The 27,340-nt window shown below is 50.8% G+C and overlaps 2 protein-coding genes across 4 annotated transcripts in view; one reads left to right on the plus strand and one right to left on the minus strand.

The window, feature by feature from the left end:
• The window catches only part of CPLX2 (complexin 2), an 84,698-nt gene extending 57,882 nt beyond the window's left edge, over window positions 1-26,816 (plus strand). The window contains exons 1-4 of one of the 3 annotated variants that reach the window (XM_086720351.1): window positions 13,651-13,739; window positions 21,287-21,406; window positions 21,543-21,718; window positions 22,484-26,816. In XM_086720351.1, coding sequence (XP_086576477.1) covers window positions 21,376-21,406; window positions 21,543-21,718; window positions 22,484-22,681 — 405 coding nt within the window. In that variant the 5' untranslated portion in view covers window positions 13,651-13,739; window positions 21,287-21,375 and the 3' untranslated portion in view covers window positions 22,682-26,816. Of the gene's footprint in view, window positions 1-13,650; window positions 13,740-14,235; window positions 14,438-21,286; window positions 21,407-21,542; window positions 21,719-22,483 lie in introns of those variants that run through there. The other 2 variants (XM_086720250.1, XM_086720278.1) reach the window with 2 other exon arrangements.
• The window catches only part of THOC3 (THO complex subunit 3), a 122,505-nt gene that overhangs the window by 7,317 nt on the left and 87,848 nt on the right, over window positions 1-27,340 (minus strand). The gene's annotated exons all lie outside the window — the stretch shown is intronic.

Genomic DNA, 27,340 nt, shown 5'->3' on the forward strand with positions numbered 1-27,340 from the left:
CGCGGTTTCCCTTGAATTGAGGGCGGAACCTGCTCGGATCCTCAACAGAAGCTCGCAATTCTCCAGAAATGGCAATTTGTTAAAGAGACTGTCTGGGCAAATGAGGTCGGAGAACTGGGGACTGGAGATGGGGAGAATTCACCCAGAGACTCGCTGTGTGTTGCACCTGCTCCTTAAAACCTCCTGCTGGATGGCCCTTATTCCACTTCTATAACATCAGGGCCCCTCCCCCTGGCTGACAAGGACCCGCAGGACCTGGACAGCCCACCTCTCTGACTTCCGGTACTACCACTACCGCTCTGCCCTTCACCTCCCACGCCGCCACCACCCCATCCTGGGCTTCACTCTGTCCCAGGAATGGACCAAGTTCTCGCCCAGCTTGGGGGAGTGCCTTTTGGGCCAAACCTTCTGCCCCAGACCTTCACACAGGCCTCTTCCACTCTTTCAGGTCAAGGTCTAATGTCATCTCCAGGAGGCTTTCCCAGGCACCCTACCCCATCTTTCTCTCTCACGTCACCCTGTTTTATTTCTCCAGAGCACTCACCACTCCCTGAATTATCTTTCTATTTATTTGTCAATTGCCTGTCCCCTCCTGCCAGAAACACTGCACAAGGCAGAAACCTCCTCTGTCTTGTTCACTCTGTATTCCGCACCAAGACATGCCTAGCCCAGAGCAGGTGTTCAGGGAACAGTGTTAAAAGAGTGCGTAGATGCTGATCTTTCCAAGGCATGGATGTGATGGTTAATTCTAGCTGCCATTTTCTGCAAGCCTCTGGTGTGCCAGGGCCTGTGCATGCCCTATCTAAGCCCCACAGTGCACCTGGAACATAAGTGGCAATACCCTTTTTTTTTGCAAGTGAGGAAACTTAGCTCAGAGAGGGAGATTGGCTTGCCTGAAGTCACACAGTGAGGACCCAGCAAAGTCAGGACAGGAACCTAAAGCTCCTTGCATTCTGCTGTGCCCTGGGAGAGGAGCTTCAAAGAGCAGTATGCCATAAGAGGTGTGGGGACTTATTTGGAAGGAACTTACTGGGATCCCAGAGTGTTCCATGCCAAGAACTGGGAGCTGTTGGCCTGTGGTGGAGGCCAGAGCACATCCACACCTGTCGTAACCCTCTCCCTGAGGACAAGCGGCTCCGTGCTTCCTAGCCCCTTGCAATCAGCTGGCCCAAGGCACTAGATCTGGCCAATGAATGGTGAACACAAGTGTCAATATCAGTGAGAATCCTGGCAGGAAACACGGAACATTCCATGTGGACCATTTGAGGAGAGCTTCATTAAGGGGCAGGCAGAACTGGCAGATTTCACAAAGGCTAGCACAGTTCTCCAGGGCCAGCATTAGTGCAGAGCCATTACCACCTCTAAGCCTAAAGGACGAGGAGGGAATGGTTGCCAAGCCTGCAGAGGGGACATGTGTAGGAAGGACCACTGCCAGGAGCAGTGGCCTTCAGCCAAGGGACACTCTGATCTTGTTGTCCTCCTGCCTCCAAACCCTGCTGGGGCCTCCCATTGATAGAACCCAACCAGAAGCCAGAGGACAAAGGGAACCTGTTGATTGGTCCATATAGACCAGCCTCCTGGGCACAGATATGGTGGGGGGAGCAGAGCCGGAGAAGCAAACAGAAGCTAACCTGTAAGATCATCTCCCAGCCGGGGCTGTGGGGAGCTATGTGACACTCCAACTCTCTCTTCCCACCACAGTGACCCTAGAACCTACATGCTGAGATGGTGGCGTCCCAAGATAGCGTAGGACCTCCTCCCTCCTCCAACCACAGGCCAGCAGAGTCTGACGGTAACAGTGAGAAAGAAAACAAAACAAAGCAACAAGCTAAGGAGAGGCTGTTACAAAGAAAAAGGAATCTTTTGGAAAATCTTTAAAAACTGATGACTTAGAATCAGGAAGCCTATCTGGGGCAGTGAGGCTTTGAAATGATGCAATCCAAAGACACCCCAAAGTCACCTTGAGATGGACTGTAGGGCCAAGAATCAGAGATTTTTCAAGTCCATCAAATGGAAAGCAGGTCAGATAAAGGACCGTTGAGATGCTTGATGATCGCAGCTCTGGGAGAGAGCTCAGAGATGAAAAAAAAGATATCTAGAACATCTGAGAGCCTCAGCCTCAGCTGTGACTGAGGAGGACCTCAGGGCAATTCCTGATCCCAAATTGTCTTTTGGAAGTAGGGGCGCCAAAGGCACTGCTCTGGCGGGCAAATGTTCCAACTCCAGTTGACAAACAAGATGCAGACAAATTGCCAGGAATGGATGGCACCCGCCCAAGAATGCTGATGCCACTCAAGGGTGAAATTGCAGAGCTGTTGGCAAAAATATGTGCATTTTTGAGGGGATGTGGATATATGAACTGGGATCCGTGGATATGAAATTTGAGCTTTGGCAAAGCTTTGAGTATGGACCCACAGTGTGAGCCCCTTCTCTCCCTCAAATCAACACGACCGTGGAATCATGCTATACAGGTGAGGAGGTGGCTTAGAGATCAAGAACTGGGACCAGGATGATGGGTTCCTTCTTGGAACATTGAGACTATTAAACGAAGGGTCCTTCCAGAGTCAGGTCCTGCTTGATTAGAAGTTTTGTGAAGGAAGGGACACACAGCTTCAAAGTTACAGTTTCCAGCAGGTTTCTCTTAGGTGGCAGAGACAGAAACCTCATTCAAAAAAACTTAAGTAGAAAGGCAACATTTATTGATCACAAAATGGAAAAGTACAGGAGAAGATGATGCTTAAAGGCACATCAGGAACTGGGCACTCAGACACTGTCATCAGAAATTTGTCTCCTATCCTCCCCTTGGCTCTGCTCTTCTCTGTGTTGGCATCACCCTCTGGCAGGCTCTCCCTGGGTGACGGCAAAACAGCCCAGCTGCTCAGGCCCACATTCTGCCAGCTCTGCAAATCCTATAGAAATAGAAAGCATCTTTCCCATTGGTTCTAGCTAAAATCCCAGAGCTGGCTCTCATTGGCTTAGCTTGTGTCACTTGCCTTCCCTGAGCCAATCACTGTGGCCACAACTAATAATGTTCTAATTGGCTGCTATAGGTCTATTGCTCACCCATGGAAGTGGGGCATGGAGTTAACTCCACTCAGACCATAAAGCCTAAGAGTACGGGAGGACAGGGACTCCAAAGAGATACCAAACAGGACAAAAATGTATATCAACACAGCTAATAACACCAAAAATATCCCAATGACAAAATGCCACAGTGATGAGGCCAAAGCATGGAAGGAAATCATGGGATTAGGTGTGTGGACTAAGAATGAAAAAAAAAGGGGGGGGGGGGCGAGAACAAGTATAAGATTTAAACAAGAATGCCAGAATTATTATTGTGGTCTATACCCCAATAAGGGGACTAAGTCTGGCCCTGAGATGGGGACCTCAAGACTGATGCGGCAGGACAAGCCACTTCAATCCTAAGCAGGTGGGGCAATGTCGCGCACAGATTTTCACCTCTGGAAAGATTTGTTGAGCATTCACAGTGGAGAAGGCCTTGGGTTTGGTGCTGGAGACTCAGGGATGAGCAAGATATGATCCTTGCCCTCAAACAGCTTATGATCCTGGGAGAAGACATCCAAGGACATGTAAATTAATAGAGGAATAAATGAACACCGGAGGTGTTGAGTACTCCACAGCAAATGAGTGCTCTGTAGGAGAGCAGTCATGGTAAACAGGCTGCAAAGGAGGCGGAAGTCAGATCAAGGGAAGCCCTTGTGGGTCTGGACTTGATGCTGTAGGCAATAGTGAGTCATCGAAAGCTTTTGAGCATGGGAGTGACACAAAACAGGATGAAGTCTCATCGTCTTAATGGTGCCAGATAAAGCCCAGAAGAGTCACAGAGCTGATCAAAGGGCTGGCAATAGGCCTGTGGAGGAGACAGATGAGTGAGGACTGGAAAGATGAAGGCTAGTGGGAGCCTTGATCAAAGTCAGGGAGAGGAGCGCACGGCTTCCTGATGCCAGACCAAGACAGGGATGGAGCCGCACCATGAAGTCAAAGAGAATGGGGCCTTTGTTCAACTCCCATCAGGAAAGGTGTGTTGTACACATAAAAAAATGTCATTTATATAACTACACCCCAAGAGGGGGTGTAGGCTGAAAATGGGAAATAAATGACTATCAAAGAGGTTCTGGTAGAGTCCTGAGTTACTGGTAGAGTCATAAAGAAAGGCTGAGGGGATGTTCCTTATTCATTCATTAAATGGTCACTTCCTGAGGCCCTGCTTGGAGCCTGGCCCTCCTTTAGTCTCCAAGCCCAGAAACCATGAAGCAGGCATCCCCTTGTCTTATTATGTCACAGCCCTACTGCTTTCTGAAATGACCCAGACCCCCTGTGTTTACTCGATCGGCGTCTGCTTCCCCTGCCAGACAAGAGGGAAATTGGTACATTTGTTCACTGTTTATCCCCAGCACCTAGAGGAGCCTCTGACATGTAGTAGATGTTCAGTCCATATTTGCTGAATGGATGACTCCCTCATCCTCAATGAGTCTCCATCCTCAAAGAGTTCAAAATCTAGGGAGAAACTCAGACAAGGAATCCAACCTTAAGTGTCAAGTTTAGTTTCATTGCTGCTACAGTGTAAAGGTCCACGTGGGAGCAAAGAGGAAACTTCTGCTTCAGTCCTGTTTCCCAGGAGGGATTTCTTTATGCCTTAGCTGAGCCTTGATGGTCAAAGCAGAGGCTTACCAAGAGAACAGAGCAGACGAGGCCATTCCTCAGGGGGCAAACAGCATGGGCAAAGGCTCAGAAACACCAGGTGATGGCACGTCCAGGGATCAACATAGAAGGTGTCTGGAGAGAGAGGTCAGGGTCTGATCACCGAGAGCCTTAAAATCCAATTTAAAGGCTTGAACTCTCTCCTGAAGGCAACGTGAACACATCAAAGGATTTGTGTATCAGTTTAAGATCCTTTTGGTTGCACATAAAGAAAAACACAACTCAAAATAGCTTTAACAAGAACAAAAGGGAAGGGTTAGTTATTGGCTCACAAAAATGACAAGACCCAGGAGAGCTGCAGGCACAGCTTGATCCAAGGTATAAACAATGTCACCAGGCTAAGATTTCCCTGCTCTCCTTTTCTTGACTCTGCTGGCTCTAAGTTGATCCCCATTCTAAGGCTCCATGTGGTGGTTCCTGAGAACCTCAGTTCACATCACAGTGGAGCTCAGAGGAGAGTCCATTTCCCTTAGCTCAAGCCAGGTCCCAAAATTGAGTCTCTCTAGCCCTGACTGATCTGATTTTGGTCCTGTGCTTATTGCTGAACTGATCTGGGGGACCAGGGGAACCATATGTGCTGATTGGCTCAGCCCAGGTCATGTGATCCACCCACAGGTTCAAATGAAATACACACGTTGGCTCTTCCAAAGCTGATGCCACATAAGGGAGGAGTGGGTGCTAAGTGGCAAAATAAGCTGTGACCACCATGTGTTTTAAGGAGGGGAATGCCACAGTCCGACCCATGTTTTGGAAAGCTATGATTCTCCTACAGTTCTGGAAGCCAATTAGAAAGTCAATCTCAAGGCAGGAGCAGAGGCAGGAGCAATGGTTAGATAGCTGATCTTAAGAGCTAGGCTGCAGCAAACTGAGCAGAAGTGAGCGGAGGGCTACCACAGAAGGAGATTTCTTATATAAATCCTTAGGGCATAATTCAGGGGTCCTGAGCTACAGCCCCCATCCCTTTTGATTGCCTTCAGACCTGGAACACTCAGGCTCATTAAGGACCAGCCTATGGCAAGATCCCCATATAGGCGTCCTAGCAGGGTCATCCAAACTCTGGGACCAGTTGCCCCAAAACTGCAGGCCCAGGCTCAGCTTCCAGAAATCCATTTAATCTCCCTTCGGAAATATGGCCAGCTGCAGAGCTACACTAAGCTCAAATGCTGATGCTACTACTTCTTGGCTGTGTCACCCTGAACACGGTGCTTAACCTCTCTGAGTCTGAATATCCCTATATGAATATGAAGTAGAGGTAATGACATTTAAAGTAATGGAGGCATGGTGTGGAGATTAAATCAAATGAAGACTGTGAATCACCTCCTACAGCGAGAGGCTCAGTGAATGAAAACTTCTTCCTCTTCAGCCCTTCTCTTCCCCCAGCTTCATCTTCCCAAGACCTCCCCAACATCTTGTTTGCCAAATAAAAGGTGGTTTGGTTTTATTTTGTTTTCCTGCCAGAAAGAAACAACTGGAGGTTGAGTGGCACAGAGCAGCCATTTTTAGATTTGTGGGTGGAAAATTCCTCCCGTTCTTGGGCCTGAAGTCCAAGCCCCCTCTGGGCTTCCTTCAAGCGGTTCCCGTTTGGGAACACAATATCCCAATCCCTTGTGTGCCACAGAGGAAGGGAGGAAGCCCAAAGAAGGGGCGAACAGGTAGAAGAAATCTCTCTCCTATTTTCCTCTAAACTTCCAATTCTTTTCGTTCTCATTGCAACTTAAACAAACTCGAGGAAATCATGAGGCAGAGTTTTCTGACCAAGATCACTAAAAGGTTTTGTCTAATGGTCGCATTGCCCAAAACGCCAGAGGAAATGCCTACCTTACTCAGGTGTTGGAGGGAAAGAGAATTAATGTTTGCTGAGACTACTGTGCTGCTGTTTCCTAAACGGTGCCTTTATCTGAGCCTCACAATCGCCCTGGGAGGTCGGGATCATCCCCCCACTTCACTGAGGAGGAAACTGAGTCTGAGAGAAAAGTCACACTGTCTGGTTTCGAGGGTGGTGCTGGGTACAGAAAGCTGCTGAGCTTGAACCCACGTCCCTATGCGGCCAGAGCCCAAGATGACTTGGCCACCCCGGGGACAGCCACCCTGTCCTTTCCCCGCTTCGGGCTTCCAGTCCCATCTGGCTTGCAAGCTGTGTGTATTTCATTCTGCTCCCCAGAGCTGCCTCTTCACTAGGACAGCACTTAGCATGTTGTATTATCATCAACTGTTTGCGGCCATCTCTCCCCCGCTTGCTTCTGAGTGCTTCGAATCGGAGGCTCCAATCTGAAGGGATCTTTGTCTATGTGCTATCCTTCTGTGGAATATTTGCATCTGTCGTTGTGGATTCAAGAGGGGAAAGAGAAACTCTGAAACATCCTATACATCTTTGTCTGTCTAGGAGAGTGCCTGGCATGTTTTGATGAATGAATGAGTGAAAAAAATAGCTGCTACGTAGGGTTGTCGTGCACCTGGAAGTGCTGACATCTGTAACATCCCTAAAACAATGCTTGGCACGCTGGACATGTTTTAAGAAGCGTGGAGCTGTATGCTGAGTTGTAACTCAGAAGGAGTACTTACCCAGGAGTTAGGAATTTCTTTAACCAGCTGTGTGGCATTAAAAAAGTCCCTTCCCTTTTCTGGGCCTCTGTTTCCCCACTTGTAAATTGAGAACACTGGGTTAAATGACCAGAAAGAAGTTACCCTTTCGTTGCTGATTTTTCATGTATGTTTCAACCCCTTCCCTTCACTCCACTCCCCTCCAAACACACACACACACACGCCCATCAATCTCCAAAATAGCATTCGGCTATCCCTCGGCGCTCTTTCTGTTTCATTTCCTTGACCAGAAGCTCCATGAGCTTAGTAACCTCTGTTGTCCATGTTCCTCAAATATGAAACAGCAATAATGTCCCCTCAGATTCATTTTATCAAAGAGCAAGATCTATTTTGTGGGCCAGGGTGTGCTGGTCCTAAATGAAAAGCAGAAGTCATTTCCAACTCACTTGCTCCATAAATGCAGGGGTTCTGCCAGCTGCCTTTGCACCAAGATGGAAAGAACATTTATCTTCACAAATGTAGGCGACACCGTGGAGGCAGCCCTGCAAGGGACAGGGGAAAAAGCCTTCCATTCCAAAAGGAGCGATGAGGCTGAAAAAGAAAATTTCCTCCTAGAACAGGAACAAAATCGCACTCCAGGGTCACTTCAAACTCTATAATTCTAGGCGTTAAGATTCATGGAATTTAAGATCCTAAAGTTGTGAGTGAATGTGTGTAATTAGTTGAATCTAAGCTTCTGTGAATCCTAAAATATTCTATGATTTCATGATTCAGTATTTTTTTTTTTCTATAAGACTACGGCCCGGAATCATATGATTCTCAGATTCTAGTGGCCCAAGGCAAGGGTTTTCCAACTAGTGGGTATATCAAAACCACCTGGGGGGCTTGATACTGTTGCAAACTCCTGGGATCCCATCTCAGAGATTTTGGTTCAGTCCACACGGGAAGATGCCCAAAAGTCTGCCATTTTTTTTTAGCAAGCCCTCCACCCCAGTGGCTCTGAGCAAGAGTGGGCCATACAGTGGTTAGAGAGCCTATCATTCTAGATTCTGTGATTCTAAACGTTATCCTAAAAAGGCCTTTGGCTTATGAGTTTAGTGTTCTGGAGCTCTGTTATTCTGTTTCCATGTGCCTAAGGAGAGGATTCTAAGGTGTAAAAAACTGTCTTTCTGAGCAGGGCTTCACATGGGGGGAGGGGGAAAGGGACCAAGTGTCACAAGGATGGAGTGACATTCTGGAAGGGGAACCTCCTGAGGACACAGAACGAATTTTGATGCTTCACCTATTATGACTGAGCAAGTCTAGCACTAAGACTCAAATGAGGCTTGGTGGGATGCATTGTCTGGCTCTGGGGTGATTCAAGCATCTAGGGTCATTGGGAAGAATTTCTGATGGAAAGATTGGTCCAACCACATCCTCGAGAGTTGGAAGGGCTCAGATTGGATGAGGGGAGGCAGAAGTCCCAGTAGAGAGCTGGAAAAAGAACCAGGCAAGGGAGGAAGGATTTACCACCACAATATCCTCCCTGTGCCGGATGGTGGGGGAACCGCAGACTGGTGTGGCAGACATGAAAATGTAAGGTTTCAGGAAAGCTCAAGATGGGAGGGAGCTAACTGTGTGGGGATATCCCAGGGTACAATGCGTGGGCTGAAAAAGGACTGCTTTGACATGCTAATGAGTGCCTGGATCCGGGTGGGGATGGGATGAAGGGTGGCAGAGGACCTCCAAAGAGCTGGCAGGAGGACGCTGGGCTGGGGAGGAGCTCTGACTTGGGGGCAGGGCTCTGGGATAGAGAGGGGCTCCTCAGGGATTCCCACACACACACTATGTGCAACACCAATGAGTCATGGTTCAGATGGGGAGCCTGGAACCCTCTTTCTGAGAAACAAAAGTGGATAATGGAGAATCCAAAGGTTTATGCAGCTTCCTGCATGGGGCAAGAGCTAGCAGGTTGGGCTACCAAGGGTCTCTCCGGTGGGGGAAAATGGAAAAGGAGGGATCAGTCATATTCAGTGACGCATTTCGCCTGTATGCCTGCGCAGTGGGATAACACACTCCTGGCTGCACAGACACACCCGTTCGGCCCCAACAACGACAGTGACACATGTGCCAGTCCATTGTGACACACTTACATTTACACTCTTCCCACCAATGATGGCACCATTTCACGTTGACGGTAACATCCTGTCACCTGTATCATCTCTTGTTGACAGTGACACCTAGACATACGTCATTACACAGAAATGGTGGCATGTCCCCAGAGCCTTCGCATCTGGCACAGTCTATGTGAATAGTGCCTTCTGTGGTTGTACACTGCACAACCTGCACAGCTATACATGGCAACGATGTCTTACACCCAAACCTTCACACAATGCCATTACACATCCCGCTGTAACAACAACCCTCCTGGCTTTATACCCCATGATACAGTCACACCAGAGACACTCCACATCCGGAAGGATACACCACCACACGCTGTGGATCACATGGCAACAGACCTACATCTGGCCTCCTAGCACCTATGTCCCTCCACATGGATGCTGTCCACTGCCGCCTACACGGTCCCACACTGGTGGGCACACGCACTTATGCACCATTGCACAACAACGGGTTTGCCTTCACATTGCTACTCCATGTTGAAAGAGACAGACTGGGCCCCTGGCCTTACATCCTGACCGTGGCACCCTCGCCATTATCAGTGACAAGATGGGAGGCACTCGTCAGATGAGCAAGTTGGCCTAGAGCCCTTCCCCTGTGCACCACCCCCACAGTTCTGTTTCTGCCTCTGGCACACAGCCACCCCCTCAAACCAAGACCAATTCTGCCCCTCCAGGCTCAAGCTAGAATGGCAGGTTGTGGAGTCAACGTCTCCAGCACTCAGAAGCCTCCCTACACCCACCAGCTCAACTCCCAGCTGAGGTCAGCCCAGCCAGCAATCTCTTCCTCACATCCCACACTGCATCCAGAGTGCCCTCTGGGCTGAGACAACTGCAGGGAAGAAATGGGCTGACCTTTGGACAAACGCCGTTCTCACTGATCACTGCATTTATGGTCTGTAACAGTTGTCATTCTTCACACACTGTTCCTAGATCCTCACACAAAGTACTGACATTAGCTCTCTTGATTGGCTTCCTAGTGAACAGTCAAGGCACGTACACGTAATTTTAAAAATCTGTTCGAATCTGGCCCCCTGCCCCAGACCACAGGGCTCACAAATAGAAGTGGAGATCCAGCACAAGCCAGGGTGAGACACCTTGCAGAGCCACATCCATATTTTACCAGGTGACTCTTAGAAGCTGTCTACAGAGCAGGCTCCACAAGACCCTGAGGCTGGCTGGGGGAGGGGGACTCACAGCGGGCTGGATTAGAGATGCAGGAGATGAAGAAAATGCAGACAACCCACATGACACGAAGACCCTAATCTGGGTGTGAATTCAAGGCAGTTTTTTGTGTTTTTATTTTTTTTAAGTGAGAAACTGGAGAACAGGGAGGACGATAAATGTCAATGTGAAAAAAATCTGAAGAGCAAAAGTTACATTTCCATAGGCTGTGGGATGTGTCAGAAGACAAGCGGGGGGGGGGGGGGGGGGGGGTTAAAGGACCCCAGAGCTGAGCATCAGGCAGGCCTGGGCTAGAATCCTGGCTATGCCAAAGACCCACTGCATCTCCCAGGAGATCGACTTCCTCATCTTGGAAACAGAGGTTTGTGTGAACTAAAGGAGAGAATGTAATTTATGCAAAGCACCAAACTAAGTGCCTGAGATATAATGGGGGCCTGATGGTTGCTATGACTAGTAGTATTATAATCATTAGAAAATGGTTATAATATTTAATGACTTTTCTACATTGACAGTGGAGTATTTAGGAACTATGTCTAGGCTGGCAAGAGTGAACAGGGAGCAAGTATTCAGCTGTCCGCCATCTTTCTTCAACAGAAAGTATCAGTAGCTAAAGTGCCCTGATTTGCCCCTAATCATTCAACAGGATGAAGCCAACAAGGCTTGACTGAGCTGTCCTTTTATCCACCAGTAAGATTTTCTGCAGCTGACATGATTCATGTCAGCTCATACAGTATTTTATAGATTCACAGAAGCTTGGGTTCAAAGGGGGCTTTAGCTGTCACCTGCCACCCAACTGTCATTTTCCAGGGAATGGAGAACTCACTACCTAACATGAGGCAGTCCACGCTATAGCTAGATAGCTCCAACTGACAGAAGATTTTTCCTCTTAGAGCTTCTGTCTGCCTGCCTTTACCTTTCCCCCATTGCCCTAATTCTGTCTTCAGGGCTGATGAAAACAATAGTACTCCATTTTGCTTGCAGTGGTCATTCATTCAACCACAAGCATTTCCTTAGCACCTACTTTGCCAGGCACCATGCTAAGTGCCAGAGTTATAAACTGAGCAAGACTTGGCCCATCAGCATTCTCTCCTCCAGATGAAACACCCTCAAATCCTTCAACTTTCACCCATGTGACATGATTTCCAGACACCCGCCACCAAACTACCCTTTTTTTCCCTAAACATATGCAAGCTTATTGAATCCATTTTTTAAAAAATATTTTTAATGTTTATTTTTGAGAAAGAGACAGAGACAGAGTGTAGTGGGGGAGGGGCAGAGAGAGAGGGGGAGACACAGAATCTGAAGCAGGCTCCAGGCTCTGAGCTGTCAGCACAGAGCCCAACATGGGGCTTAAACCCACGAACGGTGATATCATGACCTGAGCCAAAGTTGGACCGACTGAGCCACCCAGGCACCCCTAAACTATCTTAAAGTATGGTGTCCAGAACTGAGCTCAGTATTTTTCTGAGGGCTAAGTTGGATGTTTAGCCCAGCTTGGTTGATGTCTCTATTTTTTTAATGTTTTATTTATTTGAGAGAGAGAAAGAGAGAGAGAGTGGGGGAGGGATGGGAGAGAGGATCCAAAACGGGCTCTGTGCTGACAGCAGAGAGCCCGATGCAGGGCTCAAACTCACCAACTATGAGATCATGACCTGAGCCGAATGAAGTAGGAGGCTTAACTGACTCAGCCACCAGGGCATCCTGGTTGATGTCCATGTTAAAGACAATGCCCATTGGGGCGCCTGGGTGGCGCAGTCAGTTAAGCGTCCGACTTCAGCCAGGTCACGATCTCGCGGTCCATGAGTTCGAGCCCCGCGTCGGGCTCTGGGCTGATGGCTCAGAGCCTGGAGCCTGTTTCCGATTCTGTGTCTCCCTCTCTCTCTGCCCCTCCCCCGTTCATGCTCTGTCTCTCTCTGTCCCAAAAATAAATAAACGTTGAAAAAAAAATTTTTTTTTAAATAAAAAAATAAAAAAAAATAAAGACAATGCCCATTGTGGAAAAACCCCAACTGTAAGTAGAGGGCTGCCAGCCAGGTCCCATTCACCGAGCTTCTGCTCTGGAAGAACAGGAAGAAAGGAGGGAGAAGGAGAGAGAGGAGGAGGACTGTGAGTCTTAAAATGGCATAATATCAGATCTCCCTGCCCAGAACTCCCCTCAGGCATTAGTGGCAAGTCTAAGTCACTCTAATCAAACAGCCTCCCCACTGCCCCCCTCCCCCATTAGTGTCTGCCTCAGGAAAAGGAAGAAAATTAAAAATGAGCATGCTGATGGCCCAACACAGTGTTAAACAGAACTCAGCCATAAATGAAGGGCTTTCCCTATACCAAGCCCCATAGCCTATAAGGGGAGAATAGAGATGAGCTTCAGAAGATGACTCTCCAGGTAAGAAGGGTGGTTCCGCCAATGGCCTCTGACCTGTGGAAGTCCCTCACTTTGAGGACTCTGCTGTGAACTTGTGTAAAGGAATAGTCCCCTCCTTTTGGAACAAAAATCACACAAATCACACCTCCTTCCTCTCCCAATCCTGTCCCTCTGCAGCTCTTGCTGCTTCCTCCTTGGAAGGAAGCCATCCCCTTACAGAAGCAGAAGTCATCTACACTCTGACATAACCCTGATTGATGCACAAACTCCTGCAAATCTTTCAAAGGCCTGATATAAGGCCCCTCCTCCCCTAAGTCATTTTCTTACAGATCGGTCTGGATTAAAGGAAGCATTTTAGAGCCAAAAGATGGCAGGCAGAATGGAAAGACTCATTAGGAGAGAGTAATAAAATGAGAAATGAGTGTAAGTGGGAGAGGAAAGTCTTGAGGGATATGGACAGATGTCCCCCTACCTCTTGGAGGTCCCGTTTCCACCCTGGGCCTACAAGAGAAAGAAATAGGCTTCTAGAATAAAGTTTGCGACAGATTCCTTATTCTGCACAGGATACCAGATCTACAAGGGATTGGCAATCAGCGAATTTTGCAGCAATCTTCTCCCTCTGGGTCCACAGGAAGGACTCCTTAGCCCCTATTGGAGCCTTACCACATGATCCATCAATGTTTCTTGAGTACTCCTGTGGCAGGACATGATGCTGAGGGGCCGTAAAGATGGTCTGATGGTGGCCCTGTCCTATAGGAGCTCACAGGCAAGAGGTAAGCAAAATAGAGCAACAATTGCCTCTGAAACAGGCATGTGTCTAGGGATGGCAGAAACCCTGAGAAGAGTGTGACCAATTCTTCCTGGAGGAATCAGGAGGACTTTCCCAAGCAGGTGATCTTTGAGTTTTGCTTTAAAGAACCCTTCCTCCATCCCCTGACCCATCACTGTGCCCTCAGTGCATTGAAGCAACAAGCTTGTGGTCCTAAGAGCTTTGGCCAGGACAAGTGGCTGCAGGGGGGGGATTGGCGGGGGTGTCTTCTGGGGGCGGGGGTGGAGGGGACAGCGAAGGGTGGAGGAGGAAGGAGAGTAGAGAGAGAAAAGAGGGGAGAAGGAGGAAGAATGGGAAAGGGAGAGGAAGGGGGAGGAGGAAGAGAGGAGAGAGGGAGGAGAGGGGGGGAGAGAGGGGGGAGAGAGAGAGGAGAGAGTGGAGAGGAGAGGAGAGGAGAGAGAGAGAGAGAGAGAGAGGTTTGAATTTCCCATCTGGAAGGGGAGCGGTAGCACGTCAGGGCCTGGCTGAGGGGCGTGATTGGAGGGCGCCTCAGGCAGCCGCCCGCGGCAGCGGCAGCCGCGGCCCCAGCTCGCCTGGTGGAGTTGCACGAGGCGGCGGCGGGAGCTGGAATAGCAGAAGGAACCGCCTCGCTGAGTACACCCGGAGCCCTGCAGTGGCTCAGACGGTTTCGTGGACCGCCAGGTCGGTGCTGACCACGGGCCGGGAGGGCGGAGCCGGGCTGTGGGCAACAGGGTCCCGGCTCTCGCCGTGAGGCTGCAGGGCAGCCTGGGAAGCTGGGGAGTACGGCTTTCGAGGGGACAGCTCCCCAAGACTGGCCAGGCGCCGGAAAGGGAGGCTGAGCGGCAGCAGCTGGGACCCTCCTGGGCGCGCTCGCCGTGGTGCTGAAAGGACAGCTCCCCGCGAGGGTGGAGCGAGCAAGCGGAGGGAAGAGAGTTAAACCTGGGCAAACTGGGAAGGAGGAGTGGGCCCCGAGTCGGAGACCTCCGGGCAGAAGCCCAAAACAGCCCTGCTCCCGGAGAGCCAGGACCGCCCCGAGGGCGGCGGGAGACTCAAGTCTGAACCTAGAGAACAACTTCGAGCTCGCGGGGGTGGGGATTGGGGGGGGGGGGGGGGGGAGTCGATCTAAGCTACTTCAGGCTGTGGTTCACCCGGAACCCTCCAGTGCCCTCTTCGCCCCGGAGGAGGGAGCCGCCCCCGAAGGGGTTCAGGCTCCTGGAGTGAGTCAGAGGGCGCCAGGAGGGGGGCGGAGAGGCCGAAGGTGGAGGGGAAGAAAGCTTAAAACGTCAACTGAAGGTGAGGGGCCAAAGGGACTATTTGTCCTCAGAGGAGGAGGAGCCAAGGTTTGGCCAGAGCACGTTCTCCGCCTGGGGTAATTAGTTACCGTCCCTTCTAAGGCCTTCGCAGGCCCCACTCTGCCCCCTCCCCCATCAAAGTTTGATACCTGGCTGGGTCTTGGGGTTGAAGCTTTGTGTGTTGGGGGAGGGGCGCTCTCAGCGGCCAACCGAGAGCTCCAGGGCAGAGCTGCTGGCTCGTCTCCGCAGGGGAGCGGGAGAGGGACGCCTAGATTCCTGTCCTCTTCTGCCGAGGGAACGCTAAGTCCCTGCCACTTCCGCTTTTCTGAGGGAGCCGATTCCCTATCCCCTCCCATCCTCCACTGCCCCTTCCCCTCCCCCAGTGCTTCTCTTTTCCAGGGGCGTATGGGGGGGGGGGGGGTGGAGGGGGAAGTAAGGGGCATCCTCTGTCTCTGCCATCGCCATTAGCATAGGGTCCCCTGCGAAAAGCAAATGAGTGTTGGATTGAGTTGCGGTGAATATAGGCTGGACTTGAGCCATAAGAACAGAAAAACAGCCACAAGGACAAACACTGCAGGTGCCCGAATCTGCTTGTCGGATGGCGGGGCCCAGTCCCGAAAACGGGTTGGGGCTCAGACGGCCAAGCCTGAGGAGGTGCCTCCACTGCCTTCGGGTTGGGACAGGCTGGAGAAAGTCGAGGAGGGAAAGCTGAAGATGGGTCCTAGGTCCTGGGCGCGCTAAAGGCACGGAAACGTGCTGCGGCGGCAGCCCTCCCTCTCCCCTTTTTTGTCTCCCCTCCCCCAGCCCAGCATCACCACCACCCCCACCCCACAACCACCACCACCACCACCCTTCCCGCGCGGGGATAGACCAAGGTTTCCCGCAGAACCGCTGAGGAGCGCCTCCTGGCGGTCTGGCCAAAATCCTCAACTGCATGCAACCTGCCCGACCTCAGCACTCCTACAGGCATATGGCAAAATATCTACACACACGCCTGCACACACGCTCACGCAGGCTCACACGATGCCTAAGTTCAGAGTTAGACATGCAGGATCATACTCTGAACGCGTAGACTCTCACATACTCGCTGACACACAACATTAAATTCAACCTAGCAAATACGTCATGAGGCTCTACCATGAACCAGGAGATATTGTAGACTCTGGAATAAGGGAAATGAACAAGATACAAGCCCTCCCCTAAAGAGAGCTCAGAACGATCTGGAAAGGAAACACACACAGCTGGACAGAGCACATGAGCTGGAGGCAGGCAAGGCTGCAGTAGAAAAGTACCCTGGGTCTCAGAAGAGGAAGACACCATCACATCTCACCCAGGAGATCCAGGATATTTCATAAAGGCAGTGATGTTTGAGAGGGCTCTTTGAAAATTAATATTGCTGCTGCTGCTGATGATAACAGTGATGATGATAACCATGATAGTGATGATAGGTAATATGTATTAGCACCTACTATGTGCCAAACACTAGGCTGAGCACTTTATTTGCATTATCTCATTTAATGCTCACAACATGTCTTGGGGATAGGCAGTATTGTCTCCATTTTACAGATGAAAAAAGATTAAGTCATTTGCTCAAGGTCACTTAGTAAGTAGTGGAGTCAGGATTAGAACCGACAGAGATGAAGTTAAGGGGTTCCCAGGCTGTAAAATGAACAAATACCTAGTGGTTTTCAAATAGAAGCAGAGACACATGCAAAAGATGAGAAATGAATGGCAAGGCAGGCAGGTGCTAGACTGTACAGGATTTGAAGGTCAGCACAAGGACCCTCTGGCCAGTTTAACAAGACCATGGGGAGCCATTGCAGGGTGTGTTTGATGAGCAGATCTGTCCTTTAGGAAGATTAATTGGACAGCCATGTGGAGGATGGGTAAGAGCTGAGGGAGGGACAGACATAGAGGTTATGCACAAATCCAGAACCTTGAAGTCCTGAGCCAAGACATTAGCAGTGTAGGAGAAGAGGGTGTAGATGCAGGAAGCACCATGAAGCTACAGTCTCTGGACTCCTCTCTAGCATCCCATCCCAATTTTAACTCACCAATTCCTTGTGTGGTCTTTTGTCCGGTGTCTACCTCCCCAGCTAACTGAATGCTGTGAGAACAAATGTGACTCCCTTGTTCCCTGCCACAGCCCCAGCACCGAGAACAGTGCCTGGCAGAGTAGATGCCCAAAGAATATTGGGAGTGAGTGAGTGCGTAAGTGAAGAAGTCACTGACTCTAGAGTTTTCAGTTGAGGCGACTGGAACAAGACATGCTGGAAGAAAAGGTGGTTGGGTGAGGGAAGCGAGGATAAGATCGATCTTTGGATAGACTGAATTTGAGATTACCCATGTGGCAATATCCAGCAGAAATTTAAATGTGTGAGTCTGGGGGCTGGGGGTGGTCTGTGACTAAAGAAGGGCATAAATCAATAGGGTTAGGTGAGATTCCCAAGGGAGACAGTGGAGGAATAAGGGACAGTAGGAGGAGAAAGAGGGAGAGCGATTGCTTGGATAACATCTACATTTTAAAGAAAAGAAGTCAGTAGAGGGGAGAAAGATTTGTCTGAGAAGTAGGATGAAGACCACAGGAGTGCCGTCCTAGAATTCAAAAGATTCAAGAAGAGGGCTGAAAAATAGAGGGATGAGGAGAGAGTAGAGTCATCACCAGTATCTGATGCTACAGAGGGATGGATGGAGGAGCTTCAGAGCAGTGAAAACACTCCAGGATCTGGCATTCTGGAGGCCTCTGGCGACTCCGACGAGGGCAATTTCGGTGGCAGTGCAGAGGCAGCAGATCTCTGATCTCACAGAGCTGCAGGGCTGACCTGGAGCTGAAGAAGTGGAGACACCAAATGGACACCCCTTCATCACAAAGGTAGAGGACAGAGATTAAGGGAGCGGATAAAGAGACCTATCCAGGAGACTGAGGATGTGAGGAAGAGAGAGCACAAAAAGATCAAGTAGGAGGTGTAAGGAGAGAAGATCTGCAGTACCGGTGGATAGATTAACTTCAGCAGGAAGGAGGGGGACCTCGTCCTCAGAAGCTAGCAGAGAAAGTGGCAGGATCTCATACCAGTTGGCATTAATCATTTTGAGAGTGATAGCAGTCACCATGTACTGAGCTCCCCACTGCCACCATGTGCTAAACACATTATTTCTAACCTTTCAAAGTGGCACGTAATCCTCACTGTATGAAGAAAAGAGGCTAAGTCAATTACTTACTATCTCACAGCTAAAAAGTAGCAGGTTCAGGATCGGAGTCAAGTATGCCTGACCCAGGGCTCACAAGTCTTCCAATGCACCTGTGGAAGGAGACAGAGTAGGAGGGCCCTGGGCCTTGAGAAATTGGTTGGGAGAACCTCAACAGGCTGAACAATAAATTACTTAATAGCTGAGAGAGCCACGTTGGGGGTGAGCAGCAGGACTTTGGGATGGACCCAAGAAGCTGCTAAATAATCCCAGCAGGCCTCAATAAGGGTAAGGGGGCACCTAGAATGACAGGGATGTAAGTATCCAGAAGACTCAGGCCGCAAGTGAGTAGATGTACTTTGCAAATTGGGGGGCCGGGAGGGATCATAATCAATGTTTGCTGAATGAATGCTTAGAAACAGAAGAGTCCGGAGAAGGAGATGGTGTGGTGATAGAGACATGGTATGTTAACTTTGAATGGTGCCATGGGACATCCAGAGGGAGGTGTCCAAGAGGAAGGCAAGTGCATATCTTGATTTATTTGTTGTCTATTTCCCTGTGCACAAACACACACACACACACTCACCGCCCCCCCCCCCCCCCCACACACACACACTCCAGAATGTAATCTGCATGAGGGCAGGGTTTTGTCTGTTTTGTTTACTCGTATATCCCCGGTGCCTAACACCCTGCCTGGTACATAGGAGATACTCAATATTTGTTGGATAAATGACTACAGGGGTCTAGAGCCCACATAAGATGCCTAGGTATCATTAAAGCCCAAGAAAGGATGAGTTGCCCTAGGGAAGCATTAGAGAGGAAAAAGAGACGGGAGCTAAAGTCCGGGTCCTGGGGAACACTCTTATTGAAGAGTGGAGAAGAACAAGAGGAGGCAGCAAAGCTGGGATGGGGAAGGGCGAGGAGCACTAGGAGAGGAAAGAGAGCAGTAGGACATGGGGGAGAGGAAAGAACTGAGTCACAGAGCCAAGACAGGAGAAGGATTTGAGGATACAGTGGGGGTGGCCAGCAGTTCAAAGGCTGCAAAACTGCTCCAACCGAACCACTGGGAAGAGGGCCCAGAAGATCATCTGGTTCAGGAGAGAGACTTGCCAGAGCAGCAAATTAGGGATGAGACTGAACCTAAAGCCCAGGTGCCCTGTGGACCAATTTGAAGCATCTCAGATTAAAGTCCCATGTCTCTACTACCACCTGCAAATTCCTTGAGCTGCATGTAAACACAGAGGAGGAACCCAATAGTTCCTGAAATCATTTGATTATTAAATTGTTCACTTCCTCTTCTTAGAAATGCAGTTTCTTTACAATGTTTTTGAATCCAGCAAAAACATCTTAATTGACTGAGTGGAGCCGCCTTCACACTCAGAATTCTGGGTCGGGGTGGGTTCTCTTACATTTCCTGGAAACCCTGCTCCGACACGTCCTCACAAATATGCAGTCAGCAATGGCCAACATTAAGGAGCAGCTGCTACATACCCAGTCACTTGACCAGTGTCTCCTCTTCTTCAAACACCAGTACAAGGGTAGGCTTAATACTCCCTCGCTGTCCTGGAGCAAACTGACACTTCCCCAGGGTGGCCACAGCCAGGGAGCCCGAACTTCTAACCAGGTGTGTCTGATGCCAAAGCCCCTGGGGATGTTTTTCTACTTCGTCATGATTTGCTCTCCTCAAAACAACCTGTCAGGTGGTATGATCATGTAGAAATCCTCAAATAAACTCTCGGGCCCCATTTGATCGAAAGATCTCAGTCTGCTGATATGTCTTCTCATTTTGAAAGAAATGAAGAAAATCATCAACAAACAGCCAGTGACCTTGAACTCAACCTGGTTGTGATATCCAGCCTGCTTCTCTGCCACCACTTCCCTTTTGTCTCCCAGCAAATCATAAAGCCCCCAAGGCTGTGTGGGCTGAAAGGCCTTGGGGAGTAGGCCTCACCCCACGTGACCACATCACCCTTTAGATAGGTCAGGGATGTTCCCATCTACACCCAAAAAGTGATTTGCGATGGCTTTGTCTATGAAAAGCCAGTGATGAAACTGAATGGTTAAAATAAAAAGGAAATCTCTCAGAGTTACAGTATCAGGGTTCAAATTCTCAAGGATGTGGGGGGAACGAGGTAGAAGGAGGTCAAGGATGGAGGGAAGCTCCAAGCTCTCTACCCTCCCCGCCCCACTAACATTGGGATCTTGCATACTGAGATTCTCATTAAGATTTTATTTGGAGAAAATGTTCTGAGGCCAAAAAGGAAAGAATAAAAAATATAATAAAAATTGAAAGTTGGTAATTTAGAGAGAAGAGGAGGACTAACACAAGCTGAGTGCTTACAAGGCCCGTGCTCGGTACTTTAAAGGCCCTAAGCCCCAAGAAGATTATCATGTCTCCAACCCCCATGTGTAATTCAAAATAAAAATCAATATTAAGCTATAAAACACAAAACTTACATGTTTCCTGAAATAAAAGTAACTTATTTCTCCATTTGCCTAATTTCAGAAGTCTGGATATGTTCATCCAAGCTGACTGTTCTCAGTTTTTCACTGGCCTCTGATTTGCTGGGGCCCTAATCCCCTGCTCATTCCATCTAGTGGTTGGCCCAGTGGCCCAGGCTGGAATTTTCTCCAGTCTCCACAGTAGCCCTGGGAAAAGAGGCACTGCCATTCTATCTTATGGAGGAGGAAACTGGGGCTTAAGGAGGTTCAGGAACTAGCTGAATGTCACATGGTGAATAAGGAATGAGGGTGGCATGAGAACCCAGCTCTGCCTGACTCCAAACTCCCCCTTCTTTCTAGCACTCCTGGACTCAATCCAATTAAAGCCATAAGGGCAAGATGAGGTTTTAAAATCGGAAGCAGAAGATATTTGGACACACATATGTGCCTGGCACGCAGCAAGTACTCAGGAAATAGCCCCTTTCCATTGAGTGCCAGAGCACTGGGTCTTGGCCTGGGCTGATGCAGCCTGGGGCCCGAACCAGGGTGAGGCTGCTGTCTAGTCTGTACAGAGGCCTCTCCCATCTGATCCCTGACTCCACTTTTGCAGGTTGACACATATCTCTGAGCCAGGCCTTGTCAGGAGCCCTGCATGCAACCTTGGCTGCGAGCTAAGGCACGCTAACTAGAGCCGGCGTCATGGACTTCGTCATGAAGCAGGCCCTTGGAGGTGAGTCCCGCACCCTTCACTCCCCGACCTGGGTCTCAATCCAGGTGGGAGGGGCCCGCAGAGCACCAAGTCCTTCTATCCCCAGCCCTGGTCCCCCCTGACCCCATCCTCTCCTTCCCCACCCCACCCGATTTAGGGGCCACCAAGGATATGGGGAAGATGCTGGGGGGAGAGGAGGAGAAGGACCCAGACGCGCAGAAGAAAGAGGAGGAGCGACAGGAAGCACTGCGGCAGCAGGAGGAGGAGCGTAAGGCCAAGCATGCGCGCATGGAGGCTGAGCGTGAGAAGGTCCGGCAGCAGATCCGAGACAAGGTCAGCATCACCCATCCGTCCGCGTGGGAGAGTAAGGAACTGAGGTCAAGCCGGTCCCCCCAAACCCCGGCCTCAGGCTCCCCTGAATCCCTGCTCTCACCTTAGACCTAACTCTCACTAGGTTTCTTCCTCATAGGGAGAAAGGAGTGTCACAGGAACACCTCCCTCAAAGGAGGGTTATGGCGATTAAGTAAGATAATGCACACGATAAGCGCTCCCGAATGTTTGCTGCTATGGTCTGCAGTCTTGTGCCCAAGACTGGAGACCAAATTTTTGCAACCCAGAATTTGGGAATTTGGGGAAAGTACCGTAGTGCCCTAAGCACCTGTTATTGTTACGTGTCACTCTCAATGGGTCTGCAGCTGCCACCTGATGCCAAGCAGTTCCATACATGTCTAGTCTCACCACTGCAAAAAAACAAGGCTATAAGTAGCCTCCCATGAGCTCAGATCGAGTTTTGTCATCGAAACCTATGGGAGGACTTTCAGATGTGAAATCTTGGGGGATGTCAGAAGGGCAGAGAAGTTATTATGGGCAGGTATTAATTTTAAAGGAAACCCTATGCACCGACTCTCTTTTCTGGAACACCTGCCGAGAACAGGCACAATCCCATAAGGAAGGCATCCTTATCCCTATTTTATAGATGAGAGGACTAAGGCTTGGGGAGTTTCCATGAGTGGCGGCCCCGGATGAGCCAGCTTGACCTTGAGATCCAGCTCTCTCCTTGCCCCATTCATGTTCATGTCTGCCCTCCCCCCTTCCCAGTACGGGCTGAAGAAGAAGGAAGAGAAGGAGGCAGAGGAGAAGGCAGCCCTGGAGCAGCCCTGCGAGGGAAGCCTGACCCGGCCCAAGAAGGCTATCCCTGCAGGCTGCGGGGATGAGGAGGAGGAAGAGGAGGAGAGCATCCTGGACACGGTGCTCAAATACCTCCCCGGGCCACTGCAGGACATGTTCAAGAAGTAACCGGCCCTCCTGCCCTGTTCCCACTCCACTTGTTACTTTTTTTTTTTTTCGTTCTTTCTTTTCATTCAGTTAAGTCTCAGTTCTGAAGGGGAAAACCTCAGTTGACCTCTGCCCCCCTTCCCTGGCCAGGACTCCTCCCCCTCAGCACTCCCTCACACCCCCTTCATCCCAGGGTATTCAGCCCCCACCTCACTTCCCAGTTGCTTGAAAAAGGGAAGACAGCTTCCCCCAGCAGGGGGCGTTGAATCCAGTGCCAGAGGCACTGAGGGCCCCCTCCAGAAGCCTAAGGTCTATGCTAGTGTGGTAACCCCCATACATTCCTTCATGCACCCCACTGCCAGGAGGACCATTGTCCCCAGCCAGCCAAAGTAATGACACATTCCAGCCCTGCCCAGCATGCCGACCTTTGGCCTCTGACCCACAGTGGGCCTCTAGGTCAGGGTAGGGGCACTGAGTGGCCTGGTTCTAAGGAAGGGAGTCAGGGTAAGCCTGCCCTGTGAGGGCCCAGCCTGAGAGGCCCTGTTGTATTCTGGCCAGGCCTAGGTCTGGGCAGGAGGCTGGGGCTCTCCTTCTTCCCTCCCCCTGAGATGACACCCAGCCCAGGAGCACTCCTCTCCCAACCCCCACCTGAAGAGGCATGGCCCCTGCCAAGCCAGTCCCTCCAAATGGATCCTCTTTGGACTTTAACTCATCTGTGGAGAGGCCCCAGGGTAGAGCAGCCGCTTGTCTCCCCCCTCTCTGCTTGGGTCCTGGGGCCCCACTGCCAGGCTGGGCCCAGTTTGCCCAGCCAAGGGGCTTCCCAGGCCCCCCAGAAAACACTTGGAGCCATTGGGCAGCGATGGCCCATGCCATGGGACCTCACCATTGGTACAGCCAAGCTGCCCCCATTCCTATCCACCCCACTTCCCCAACCCATCCTGTTCATGTGCTTCCAGGGCCCCATGGTCCCCAGGAGGACCCTTCCTGGCCAAAGCCCCAAGCCTTTGGGGAGAAGCCAGTTCCCACTTGACAGAAGGCATCTGTCCATTCATCTCATTGGCCAAGAACAAACTCTCCTCTGGGATGTGTGAAAATGGCATTTGTTCCCTCCACCCCAAACTGTCAAGGCCTCCTGCTCAGTCAGTTGTGTGAGAACCAGGGGCCTTGGAGCAAATGAGAGAGGAAAGTGTGTGTGCATGCACACATGCGTGTATGTGGCAGAGACTGCATTAGCAATTGTGCATCCAAAGATTGTACATATGGGTGCATCGTCAGTGTGTGTGTGTTGAGACTGTATGTGTATGTTAATCATACCCTTGTGTTAAAGATTGTATATGTTAGGCAGCCTTGTGTATGTGTGTTTGTTTGAGGGGGTATGTATGAATTGAAATTGTGTCATATCTGTTTTCTAGCCATCTTATATGGGTGGTCAAGTTTGCATGTGTTAGCCTGTATCTGCATGTGTTTTCAAAATAGCAGGAGTGTCTGCAGCAATGGGTATGTGTTAGAAGTTGTACAGTGTGTGTCTGAGAGACTGTCAGATGTGCTGAGAGTGTTGTGTGCATGTGTGGCTCTGAATAGGCACTTGTGTGCAGAATGTGTGCTTCGGGAGAAAGAACATAGGTTACATACCCCCTTCTTGGCCTCCAAACCATTGGCCGTGGGTGGCCACATCCAACAGGAGACCTTGTCCTTGGCCTAGAATCCTCCCGCCCTTGGAGGGTTCCTGCCTGAGGTCCTCAGAAGTCCACTGGGACTGACCCTGGCAGTGCCCCAAGAAGCCATGCTGGGCCCTCATCGGGGCCTACCCCAAAAGCAGGGCCCAGGGAGGGGGCGACTTGCCTGCCCCCGAAGCTCCTGCCTCATTGACCCCAGTTTGCATTCTGCAGGTTTTCCATTTTAGTGGATTTATGCTTTTATTTCAGAGACAGACATGTGTCTTCTCTGTCCGTTTCCAATAGTTAAAGCCATATCAGTTAGACTGCAATACTTTAAAGATGAGACAAAACAATCCATATGTTTAGGGAACTAGAAAAATCCCCTGGTCTGTCCCTTCTCTAGGGAGCAGGGCTCCAGCAGCTCTAGCTCCCTGGACTTGCCCTTCTCCCCCGCCCCCTCCCCCTCCCCTGTGCCCTTGTGTCCTGCCCCACCAAGGGGCCTGTGTCTGTGCCTGTGTCTGTGACGGGGAGCCACCTCGCACCCCTATTGTCTGCTTGTCTGTGTCTCTAATCCTGGGCAGGATGGTCATTCTCTAGAGCCCTGGGGTCCTGGGACAGAGATAGGCAGGGTGCAGTCAAGGGGCCCCAGGCTTCCCCAGACCCTGTGTGTGAGCCCCAGCCAGACACAGATGTGGATCCCAAGTGTTTGAAAACGTCTCCCCCTTGACAGGGGCCCACAGATCTCAAAGGTGGTGCCAGAGCACAGAAAATGACAGATGGGCAGCAGAGACTGAGGCCCAGGGAGCTTCAGATGAGCAGGGGAACACAGCCATGCAAGATATCCCAGGTGGACCTGAGGGACACCAGCCCCTCAGAGAATGTCCCTGGTGGTCTCCACAGCCCTTCTGCACCGCCTGCGGGCTCTGGATTTTTCCCATAGGAGAGTACCCTCCAGGCTGGCTGGATGAGTCTGGCAAACGTCCCAGACTCTTCCAGAATCCTCAGGCCTACCCTGAGCAGAACTAGAGGTCTTCCTGGAGGCAGGAGCAGGGGAGAATTTCGGCATGGGGCATACCTGGCTCCAACCACTGCCAGGTGATCAACTTCAGGTCCAGAGAGACATGATGACTGTCATTCCCGATGCAGACCTGTGGAAAGAAGCTAGTGTGTGACCTAGTGAAGATGTTGTGTGCAACACACTCAGGTGGAGGGAGAGGGGGTACAAAATATGTGTGGGGTGTGCTCTAGCAGGGAAGAGATGTTTACGTGATGTACCTGGGGTGGGAGGTGTGTGTGACCCACGGGATGGGAGGGGGATGAGTGTGTCACACCTAAATGGGGCAATGCATGTGATACACTTAGGAGGCTGTGGTAGGGAGGGAGCAGTCCCAGAATTCAGTGCACACATGCAACATACCAGGGAGACATTCTTCAGCTAGAGAAATAAGAAGGAGCAATCATTTGTATATGGTGCAAACAATGAGATGCAAGGGAGTGGGCACCACCTGATGTGGGCATGCGTGGTTGCCAGGGAAGGCCACGCCAGGCTTGCGTGCCTGGGAGCTCATCCTCAAGAAAGGAGGGAGAAGGCTTCTCTGGATCGCCCATGCCGGTGCCGGCAGCGAGCCAGGATTTCCACACATGCACATCCTCAGCTCCAGGTTCAGAAGCTCCAGGAAGTGGCAACACTGTGTGGGGTCTCCTCCAAAGGCAAGCAGGAAGTCAAGAGACCCTCTTAAGTATGGGTGTGTGTGTGTGTGTGTGTGTGTGTGTGTGTGTGTGTGTGTGAGAGAGAGAGAGAGAGAGAGAGAAAGAGAGAGAGAGAGAGAGAGAGATGGAGACAAGACAGAAAGGGAGAGAGAGAGGGAGGGAGGGCACAGAGGGAAGAGAGACAGAGAAGGGGAGAGATAGTGAACTGAAGTATTTCAGCAGCCCAGGCCCCTCTCAGGTGGCCTGATGAGGAAAGAAGCTACCCCCACCAGGCTATGGCTAGAGCCCCAGTCCTGAGAGTCCTGCCCCTAGATGGCAGGGTTGCCCCCCCACCCACTGCCCAACTGCTCCATCCCTCGAGGGCCTCATAGGCCCTTGACTGGACAGGCAGCTGGGGATCAGATGGCTCAGATAAGGGTATGCCTGAAGATATGCCTTCCTCCACATGTCCCCTACTCCCCTCCCTGCTCCTGCTGCCCACCTTCTTCACTGGGGAGAGGTTGGAAGGTGCTCCCACTGGCCCTGGGATGGGGGTGGGGGTCCTAGTGAGACCCAGGTGAGGATGACCATCCTGCTCTCGCGGGGGAATCCCTTTCCCACATCTGTGCTGTGTCCTTGTTGCTCTGCTTTCTTTAAATGTGTCAGTGCCTGGGGGGAGGGGAGGGGCACCCCCTCATGCCCCCTGAACCTGACCAAAAGCCATGGCTGTTGCTCCCCCCTTTGTATGACGCAGATGCTAAGATGTACCAAACCAACCATGACAACAAAGAAAAGACCTTGTACAGCAACTCTTAGTCTGTCTGTCCTTTTCTGTCTGTTGGCACCACCAGGGTTACATGGGGCACCAGCTAAGGCAAGGGGGGCTGACCTGCAATGTTCAAGAGGTCTCAGAAAACCTCCCATTTTACCCTGACTTCTGGCTGGGACATTGGAAACAAATGAAGGCCAGAGTCAGGGCTCGCCCCCAGAGATCAGCGCCACTCACCTCCCGCCCTTCAAGTTCAACTGTACGAAAACCCCCCAGAGCTGGTGTTCCAGCCTGGTCACAATACCCCACACCCATCTCTGGCCATCCTTCTCTGAAAGCTCCCTGGGATATGGCGTGCCGACATGAAGCCAAGAACCGTGGGTGGGCAAAGGTCTGTTACTGGTCACCCACCAACACCAAGGGAGTTCCTACTCTCTGCCAGGCCGTGTGTGGGAGCTGGTGCCACTCAGCATTGTTCCTGGACACAGACACTTCCCAGACCTTGTTGAGTCAGGACAAGACGAGAACCTTCTTTCACCCTCGGCTGTCCCCACCATTGCCCTG

This window comes from Puma concolor, chromosome A1, assembly GCF_028749965.1.
Source record: "Puma concolor isolate L17-30 chromosome A1, mPumCon1.1.hap2, whole genome shotgun sequence".
Lineage (NCBI taxonomy): Eukaryota > Metazoa > Chordata > Mammalia > Carnivora > Felidae > Puma > Puma concolor.